General features: G+C 42.6%; 1 protein-coding gene across 1 annotated transcript; it reads right to left on the reverse strand.

The window, feature by feature from the left end:
* Window positions 1-4,101: 4,101 nt before the first annotated feature.
* YEATS4 (YEATS domain containing 4) lies at window positions 4,102-9,614 on the reverse strand. The gene is made up of 7 exons (XM_075057965.1): window positions 9,424-9,614; window positions 9,176-9,295; window positions 8,741-8,807; window positions 8,547-8,641; window positions 6,965-7,057; window positions 6,800-6,887; window positions 4,102-4,689 (listed from the first exon to the last, which is right to left on the reverse strand). The coding sequence occupies exons 1-7, from the start codon at window positions 9,472-9,474 to the stop codon at window positions 4,520-4,522; spliced, it is 684 nt and encodes a 227-aa protein (XP_074914066.1). The 5' UTR covers window positions 9,475-9,614; the 3' UTR covers window positions 4,102-4,519.
* Window positions 9,615-10,214: the final 600 nt, after the last annotated feature.

Genomic DNA, 10,214 nt, shown 5'->3' on the forward strand with positions numbered 1-10,214 from the left:
AGCTGCTTCCCTTGCCAAATGAACAAAAATTGCAAACAAATATTCACACTTTTTTTTTGCTTCGTGGCACAGCACGTTTGATTTGCTTACAAGGCTGCTGAACAGTTTCATAACATGCGAGAGATAATTTGGTCAAACAAATACAAGTTCTCTAATCAGGTGATCAAGTCTCAAAGCAAATGAGATCAAGCAAAAATAGCACAGGTCTGCCAAAATCCCAGTAATTAAAATGTTGTCGAGACTGGAGAATATTTTGGACATACCTGCCACCTGGTGTTTGGAAAACAACCTTATGTCTGAAAACAACCTGAAATGCTCTGAAATCTGTATTCCCATTAAGAAGCAAAAAAACAGTGACATATTTAATATGGAATAAATGGATAAGCAGCAGAAGTGTCTAGGTCGGCGTTATTACCAGCATCTGTCTAGAAAGAAAAAGAACAGGGTGACTTAATGTTCTTTCCAGTGCCATCTCTACTAACCACAACAATTCTCAAGTAAATCTTTGAATTAAATGTATTTACACATCTCCTGTCAGATAATGGCACTTCTACTGAGAAACCCCCTGGGCACAGCCTTATACAACTTCACAGTCTAACTGTGAACTACAGTGTGCCAAACCCAAAGGCAAAGGAAAGAAGGACGTTATATGAGATGGAGCTAGGTAAAAAAAAGGACTAGCAGTAGATAATACTGGGTAGTAAGTGAGTCAGCAGTCAGTGTCTGAAATTACAGTGATGACTATTAATATGTCTTAGCTAAAATACTTAAAACCCCCAAGTTTTTGTAGTGGAAGCAGCGATGACAGTAACTACCACTTTTGCATGTTTGATGCCTGAAGTAAACATTCCTCATTGGTAAAGTTGGTAACAGTAAGCGTATAAACTGAGATAAATCACGTCTAATCTTTACCTACCAAAGCGTTACTTCAAGTGGAGCCTAAAGCTTCAGTGTAGGCAATTGGACTGATTACTGTGCAATTCACTGATACCAAACTGTACCTATAGCACGAGGGATTTTTTTCCCACCTTTGCAAAGTTAATTTAAATACATCTGTGTTTCACAGTTATAACTCAGGGTGAAACCACAGTCTGAAGTCAGTCTCAGCAATGTAAATAGCTAGCATTTAAGTTAGCACCCCTGGCAAGCACAAACTGTAACTATTTGTCTGGAATCGCATCTTCGTAGGGCTGCCAAAAATAAAGCGGAGTGTAGCATTTGGGTTTTTCTTCAAGGCAATGGAGGTCAAATGCAACCATGTCCTTAGGTGCCCCACTCTATTTTTGTCCTAGTAACTTTGAAAATGATATGCACTAGGAGGCCAACACTGTACATTTACTGTGTACACGTTATCTCAGGTGTTTGCATCAACAACTCTTAACGGCAGAACACAAAGATCCAAACATAACCTATTAACTGAGAACCATGCAGTTGCATGTAGAGAAGGTAGCTATAGGTTTACTTGTCAAATGCAGGGAGGCGGGGTTTTTTTCATACTTATTCGCAATCCAAAATCCTGCTTAATTCTCATGAACTTTTTCCAGAATTTAGTTACTGCCTAATACAGGGCACAATTGCTTTCTCAGCATCTGAAGAACATAATAAGGAACTTTGTAAAGCAGAAGGTACACTGCTTGCTTTCTGTCAACAGTAACTGCTCAGCACAGACAGAAGTTAGGACTATTTTCTTGCCTTAGTATTGATGGGGGAACCTAATGACTCTTGTATGAGCTTTACAGAGAGCACAAAGGAAAGGAAAAAAAAAAATACAAAAAGCTGAAAAAAAAACTGGGGAAAAAGAAACACGCTAACCACAAACAAAAATTACATCACTGGTCTAGCATGTTGATGGCTGCTAACAGTAGAGCCAGGATCATTGCTTCTGTATAAAGTTGAATACTAGGCTGTTTATTGGATGTTATTAAAAATGTAAACAAAAAGAATACTTTCTGCTCCTACAAAAACATCAGATTCAAAAGGTACCGTTCCATTCTTTTTTGGTCTGTTCAAGCCTGTTGCAGCAGACCTATTCTTGTTAGTCACAGCTCTTGCAAAACCTACTTAATATTCCATCTGAGTTACTCTACCTTAGTATTATTTTAACTGACAAATATGAAGATAATAATGTTGCATACAACCTAGTGTCACCAAAACCATGCTTTCCATTCCCATTTTTGTTTCAGCAAACAAAATGTGCCTTAAAAACCTTCTCAGGAAATGGAACAAATCTGCAAGAAGCTAAGAGAATATACTTGGAAGGCCTCGCTTTGTGCTAACCTTACTATATTTTTCCTTAAAAATCTGCTACTGATATCAAAGACAAGGAAGCAACCAAATAAACACTTTGCATAATTAGGTATCATAAAAGAAAATTATATGAGTATTTTTTTAACTTTTCCATGAAAAGTGTTCTTTCAGCCTTAAAATGTGTAATATACTGTGGCCCATGCAAGCCTTATTTTCAGTGCACAGCTCTGAAAAATGGCACGTTCTACTGTACTGAAATTGCCTAGCACATTCTTCTTCAGCTACTGCTTAAAAGGAAATTGGCTCCTGAATCCATAAACCAAAACAGGTAGCCAGAAAAACTGGGGTAGTCTGCAGTGCTAGGAAGGATCTGTGTGGACACTACTGGCACAAGCTGTTCCTCAACCTGTGTGTATATATAATACCATAAACTTAAACATAAACTTAAATATGCCAAGTTTTAACAGTTATTTTTCTTAGTGAAAAACTTCAGTCTTCGTCTTGAGTGTTGAAACTGTTTCAGTTCTAAATCTTTACCAAGCCATGGTAAAACCCAATCATCAGTTGTTTCAAATATGAAGAAATGAGTCCTTTGTTCCCAAATCATCGATAATCCTGTTTTCTATGGGAGAGTGTAAGTGGGATGTTTGATTCTCTATAGCAGAGTTTACTGCAACACAGTATCTTGAAGCAGTAGAAAAGATGCCCAAGCCTTTTCAAAACCTGAGGTAGCACCATCTTTATCAGGCTCTTTTACCTCTAGGAAAGGAAAAAAAAAAAACCACGTTACAGGCAAAAGATCACATACTGGTTTTTCAGGGGTACCACTTGCTAGTTACATACGAATACGTATTGGGTTTGCGTAGCAAGGTTTTGGTAGCAGGGGGGCTACAGGGGTGGCTTCTGAGAGAAGCTGCTAGAAGCTTCCCCCGTATCCGACAAAGCCCATGCCAGCCAGCTCCAAGACAGACCCGTCGCTGGCCAAGGCCGAGCCCATCAGCAACAGTGGTAGTGGCTCTGGGAGAAAGGATTTAAGAAGAGGGGGGAAAAAACCCTGTGCACCTGCAGCTGGAGAGAGGAGTGAGAACACGTGAGAGAACCAGCCCTGCAGACCCCCAGGTCAGTGAAGGAGGGGGAGGAGGTGCTCCAGGCACCGGAGCAGAGATTCCCCTGCAGCCCGTGGTGATGAAGACCATGGTGAGGCAAGCTGTCCCCCTGCAGCCCAGGGAGGTCCACAATGGAGCAGATCTCCACCTGCAGCCCGGGGAGGACCCCACGCCAGAGGAGGGGGATGTGCGAAGGAGGCTGTGACCCCGAGGGAAGCCCGTGCTGGAGCAGGCTCCTGGCAGGACCTGTGGATCTGTGGAGAGAGGAGCCCACACTGGAGCAGGTTTGCTGGCAGGACTTGGGACCCCCCACGCTGGAGCAGTCTGCTCCTGAAGGACTGTAGCCCATGGGAGGGACCGCACACTGGAGCAGGGGAAGAGAGTGAGGAGGAAAGAGCAGCAGAGACAACGTGCAATGAACTGACCACAGTACAGTACTAACATTAAACTTCTACAAAACAGGACCAGAATAATTTCCTACTTCTGAGCATAACTTGTATAACTGACGCATTTATATGTGTTAAAGCAGATGTATATCTACAGATAAGAGTTTCTAGCCCCACAAGTTATCTAAAATCTTTTTCTCAGGAAGTTTTTTCACTGTGCTGATTAACAGACAGACATGCATATATCACTGTAACCAGACTTAAGCAACTTGTGTACCATTATATTTCAACCTCTGCCTTAAATCAGGGTATGCTATTTACAATTGTTCTTGAAGCCCACAACTGGACAGAGACAAAAAATATTAAAATTAAAAAAGCATGTTTTATTTTCAGCTTTAAAGATGCATGTCTAAACAATCAGTAGAAAAAACAAGTAAAAAAAGTAAACACCAGCATTTTGTAAAATCACATTGAACTAATACAAGACTTAATACAAAGTTTCCATATACCACTCAAATGCAGTTAAAAAAAAAAAAAAGTAGTCTGGTCTCCAAGACCGCTTCTACTTGAAATAAATCATTAAGTACCCACAGATTTTAACTATAAAACAAGGATACATTCTTTCTTTTTTCTTCCATTTATGCAGTCAATTGCCACATAGGTCAATCATTTGCAAGTGAAATGCACGTAGTCTCAGTTACAGAATTGAACGCATAGAATTCCATGATTGAAGGAAGTCCTTCTGTTTTCAGTATAGGCTCTTTTTCAAGTCAACACTCGTCACATATCTTTAGACTGATCATCTTCTTCAAGTTTCCTGATTTCATTCTTTAAACAGTTGATTGTTTCACGACTTGCTTTTAGTCTTTCTTTAAGCTCAGCAATTTCAAAACTAGTTTTCTTTTTGGCAGCCTCCAGCTTTTCCCTGGTTTTCACTTCAAGATCTGCAACTGTGGTGATGATAAAGAAAAAATAAATATTGTAAGTAGCATGGAAATTTGTAATTATGCAATTTTTTTTAAATTGCACCAGTAATTTGGATGGTGTGTGTCCTGAAAAAAATCTATCACTGTTAGCCTTAGAGATTCAATGATTGTAGTCAAAATGGTATCCAAATAAAAACCTGAAATTAAAAATAAAAGAAGAAAAACCAAGCTTGTTTTGTGGCCTCATTCAGCCCATCAGTTTTGTGGATGGAGTTACATAATTCACCAAATAATTTTCCAGAGATTTTAAAGGCAGCGGGGGAGGGGGGGGGACGGGGGAACCTGACATGGTGACAGCAAATAAATGGGAGATTACAGAGAATTACAAATAATTTATATGTGGTGCCCAGCGACAGGACCAGAGGCCATGGGCACAAATTGAAACACGGGAGGTTCCCTCTGAACGTGAGGAAACACTTTTTCACCGTGAGGGTGACCGAGCACTGGCACAGGTTGCCAGAGAGGTTGTGGAGTCTCCATCCTCGGAGACATTCAAAAGCCGTCTGGACACGGTCCTGGGCAGCCTGATCCTGGTGGCCCTGCTTGGGCAGGGGGTTGGACAAGACGACATCCAGAGGTCCCTTCCAACCTCAGCCATCCTGTGCTTCCTTTTCTGTGTACTGTAACCACTTTCTACTCTCTGTCTCCCTGGAGTTTAATTCCATGTATCTAAAAGATGTAGTGGTGCTGCCTTTGCTTTTATAAGTATCTGACATTAGGACATCTCAAGCTGGTTTATTGAGATGTCCTAATTTTTTTTTTTATTTTTTTTTTTTTAACTTGTTCATGCACAAGTTTTTGGACAAAGCTGGTAGAGCCAATAAATCTGTGGAGGCCATGGGTATATCTCCATATCCCATACCCTACATAATCATGGGCAGTGGCAAAAAAAAAAATTAAAGAAAAAAAAATCTTAATTTTTATCTGCTTCAGTAGCACATTTTAAGGAAATATACACAAAAAAGACCCACTAAAAGTTTCTTTCTACTCTCAGGAGAAACATCCAGAAACTTTAAGCAAGAAAAGTTTAAATTTGGGCACAGCTTTTTTATGATGCAAATTATTAAACATTTTCTACACGTAAACCGTAACAACTTGCAATATAACTAAAATCCACCTCAAGACTAGCTAAACTGAGGTAGAAAATACAAGTAGCTCACATGTCTGCACCCCCAAACAGATGTAAGGCAAATTGGAACCCTAACTTTTTAGGCCTGCAAACTCAAAACCACTCTCAGCTCTAGGTATTCACCGTCTAAAAATACCTGACAGTTGTTGGCAGGGGAAAACGCAGACAAGCCAAAGGCCAGGTGAGCTGGACTATGATGGCATTAGAGTTGGTAACTAAAGAGGGAGGATTTGGGCTCAATAAATACAACATTTGCTTTTTGAGAGTAGAAGAAAAGAGATGAAATCCAGAAGATCAGAAATCATCACTAACTGCATTACGTTTTACAAATCAATGTGTTTTAATGTCATTTCTTTAATTCCCTTAATATTCTGTTTTATATTTGAAAAGAGATTAGATAAAAAGGACGCAAAGCACATTAAGCTATACTGAAGAAGTTATGTTATGAAATGACCTACAGTTAAAGACTGAGACAGAAGGGAAAAAGACAAGAAGAGCTTTCAGGCACAACTCTATCGCCAAAGGGTTGCTGCTTTGACTTAACAGTACTAACTTCTCATTACTTCAGTGCTTAACGTGCCATCTTTGCTTGCAGTTAACACCCCGATGAGCTGAACAGAACTGTACCACAAACAGAGTGGCCTTAATTTATTCTCCGGTTTAACTCATTTCAAAGATGTTAAACAAGGCATAGATCATGCCATCACTCTTCATACTGAGTAATTCATAATTATTTTTTTCAGCAGGCATACAGATCAGAAAATCTTAAAACATTTTCAAGTAAGTATTAATATCTTTGCAAAAGTTGAAGCTAATTTAATGCAAAAATACCACTTTTTAGCAGCATCCAAATCCATTGAACTGTTACAGCCCAGAAAAAAACACTAAAAGCAAAACCAACTATTGTCTATTTCTAAAATTAAAATATTTTAATTTTCAACTTACACTCTGTTTCATGCTTATAAGCACCTAGCGTTAGTTGACGAGATGTCGTTAACAGCTGCTGCATCATTGCAGTAGGATCTTGAAATATCTAACAAAGGAGAAAAATAAATGGTATCACTAACACTCTTCAAAATAAAGTGAGGATTACATTAAAAATTTTCATACCATTTCGTCATAGAATTCAGAAACTACAGTTTTCTTTCCCAGGATGGCATTGGTATCGGACTGGAAAAGCTTCAGCAAGTGATACAAGGTTACCTATACAAAGACAGAATTTTATTAGCTTGACAACTGTAGGGAAATACAAACCTTCTTCTAGATATCGACAAGCAGTATTTGTTCTTACCAAACAATTGCACGTGATTTAAAAATCTTTTAGGAATACACAAATAAACGTCTTATAACTTCAGCAGAATCACTTAACTTTAATGTTCAGTGTTAAACACACCAACTACCCAAAGGCTTCTTTGATACTTTAAGAACATCTGGGCAAGTGGTTTAGGATTAGTGTATAAAAACTACTACAAAGACCTTCTCATAAACATTTCCAAACAGATGATTTAGTTCCAAGCTGACTTAGCCAATTGATCAGTTAGAAAGTGCTTTCTGTGCCTTTATCATCCCTTCGTGTGAAAGAAAAACACCGGGGGGGGGGGGAGGGGGGGGGGCTGTGAGTCGCTTTTCACTGAAATTTCTCTCTGAGGAGTTACTCCTGCGCTGCAAACGGCAGGAGCTAGAGAGGGATGGAAGCCCTCTGTCCAGCCCTGAGGAACCACTGACCACTTGGACCACGACCTGGCAAGAGGACACACAGCCCACAGTTCCTCCCTGCCACAAACAGACCCGCCAAGGGTGGTGGAAGAGCGCGATACCTTACTCCGGTTGGTACTTCCTGGAAAGGAAGAACACGACAGGCACCGAAACGGCCTCCCAAGAACAGCAGTACAGAAAAAACACCCAGCCAACTTTGCAACAGCTTGGACAAGCCGTTAACGGAACTAATAGAAGTCAGGATGCTACCGAGCACAGCAGCACAGGAAGCCCTTTTTTCTAGTCTAGTATCGATTTTCACATATTCAAGAAAAACATAAAATTCAGTTTTCCCCTCATTTGGCAAAAAAACCGGCTAAAGCAAAAGGACTGCTGTAGTTCATGCGACAGAAGGAACTCAGTTCTTCCAGAAAAAAAACATCCCTTTCCCCTAAAATATGGTAATTGAGTTTCCTACCTAAACCTGTATAAACAAACCTGCAAGACATGTCTAAAACACAGGATGGTAAGAAATTCATTCTAGTGCTTTATAGAACTAGAGAAGGGTCTTAGCCTGCTTTTCTTGGGAAAGAGACTAACGCTAGCATAGTACCTTTGCTGCTTTTTAACTGATTTTGAGCAAAGCTGATAGACAAAAAAAAAAAAAAAAAAAAAAAGACTATTAAAATATTCTACAACTAGGAAGCCACACAGAAGAGAAATCCTCAGCACGTGTTCAGCCCAGGTAAAGCACAACACGTGGTCACGTATTAGTAAACATCCGAGAAGCCAAGTGCAGGAAAAGCCATTATGAACGCCCCAGCCAGCAGTAAAGCACAGGAACAGGAAAACGTGGCCAACCATTAAAACACATTTCCTACAAGAACAAGCTTTATTACTGCCTTGGCTTGGGCCTTATTTTGACCAGCAATACCCTATAGCACAGCTTTAGGCCGCCATAATTAATTAAGCGTTGCTAAAAGTTCAATGTACTTACAGGTCTTTCATTTGGATCAATGAAGAATATCTTAATGATTATTTCAAATTCACCCCAGCCTGTTTCGGTGATTTCATACGGTGGTTTGGTAACAACTGCAGTAGGAAACAGAGGTGTTAATACGGACGATAAAGCCTCAGTGGAACTAATCAAAAAGCCCATTCTAGGAGCAAATGCCCGAATGCAAAACCCACCTCTTAAAGGATTACCGTAGCTTTCGTGCAACTTGAACTGAATTTTTTTCACGTAGGCAGACATATCCTAAAATAGAAACGTCGTTATTTCTGATTACTTACACAGCACACCAAACCACCGTTTATTCATCCGTCCTATGTGACTAGCGTTTCTTCTGACAGAGCTACCTTTAAAAACAGCAGGAAAGCAAGGCGGTAAATAGCAGAGCTGGCGCCGGCGCGGGGGTCTGTCAGTATTTTGTCCCCACGATCGCTCGCCAGTTTTCCCCGGCCTGCAAGATCACTCGGAAAAACCTCACAGGAAAAGCGCCTTTCCCTCTCTTTCTCCTTCTCAGAACCCCACCAGCCTGCGCGTTTTCCCCCCGCTTCCACCCCAACACCTTTCCCTCAAATCCCGGCTTTGTTTTTAAAGCCGCCGGCGGGTGAAGGTCCCACCTCGTTTCTGTAAGGCTTGACGTAAACCGTCCACTGGTGCGTGTGACCATCCTCTTCCCTCTTCTTCCCGAAATACCGCGCCACGTTCCCGTACACGATCGGCTTCACGATGGTAACGCCCTTCAAAACCAAAAAACACCACACAAAACAGAAAGAAAACCCCCCAAACCGTCACGTTTCGAGAGCCGCCCGGCTAGGCTCAGCCGCCCGCAGCCCGAATCGAAGGCTCCCGCCCTCCGGCCCCGCACCTTCACCCTGCCCCCGGAGTCAGGCCCGAACTCAGCCATTCTCTTGAACATATTGCCCCGCACGGAGGCGGGGGGGGGGCCGCCGCCGCCCGCAGCCGCAGCCGCGCCGCCCGCCCTCCGCTCCGGCGCCGCGGCCGCCAGGCCCCGCCAGGCCCGGCCCGGCCCCGCCGCTAGGCCCGAGGGGAGGCCCCGCCCCCCGGCTTCCGGCCGCGCGCCGGCGGCAGGGCGGGAACCGCCCCGCCTGACTGACTGACTGGAAAAAGGCGGGCAAAGCCTTCCCCTCCGGTTTCCTCGCTACTCTTATCCTCGTCTAAGGGGGTCGCATCCTCTGTCCTCTCACAACCAGAACTGCGCTGTCACCAACAGGGAGGGGGAAAAAAAAATAAAATCTGAAGAGACGCTCCTGTCCCGCGCTCCACAATTAGTATTTCTAGATACCAATGCAGAAACGCGTAGCTTTCCGTTGGTTGAGCAGAAATATTCACCGTTACCGCCTCCTTCCCCTGCCAGCCGCAGATGAACCAACCCGGCTGACCTGCCTGTTTTACTGCTGAGTAACAAATGGGGTGCTTGAAGCCACGCGTTGAACTTCAGGGTGTCACAGGATGGCTGAGGCGGGGAGGGACCTCTGGAAGTCATCTGCTCCAACCCCCTGCCCAAGCAGGGTCACCAGGATCGGGCTGCCCAGGACCATGTCCAGATGGCTTTTGAATATCTCTCAAGGGTGGAGAGAAACTCTACAACCTCCCTGGGCAACCTGTGCCAGTGCTCGGTCACCCTCACGGTGAAAA

Source organism: Buteo buteo, chromosome 26, assembly GCF_964188355.1.
Source record: "Buteo buteo chromosome 26, bButBut1.hap1.1, whole genome shotgun sequence".
Lineage (NCBI taxonomy): Eukaryota > Metazoa > Chordata > Aves > Accipitriformes > Accipitridae > Buteo > Buteo buteo.

Excerpts from the sequence above, each read along its gene's own strand:
- YEATS4 (XM_075057965.1), bottom strand. The coding sequence starts at position 9,474 with ATGTTCAAGAGAATGGCTGAGTTCGGGCCTGACTCCGGGGGCAGGGTG. Across the intron at positions 9,296-9,423 it reads ACTCCGGGGGCAGGGTGAAG|GGCGTTACCATCGTGAAGCC; the intron begins GTGCGGGGCCGG and ends TTGGTTTTGAAG. Across the intron at positions 7,058-8,546 it reads TTGATCCAAATGAAAGACCT|GTAACCTTGTATCACTTGCT; the intron begins GTAAGTACATTG and ends GTCTTTGTATAG.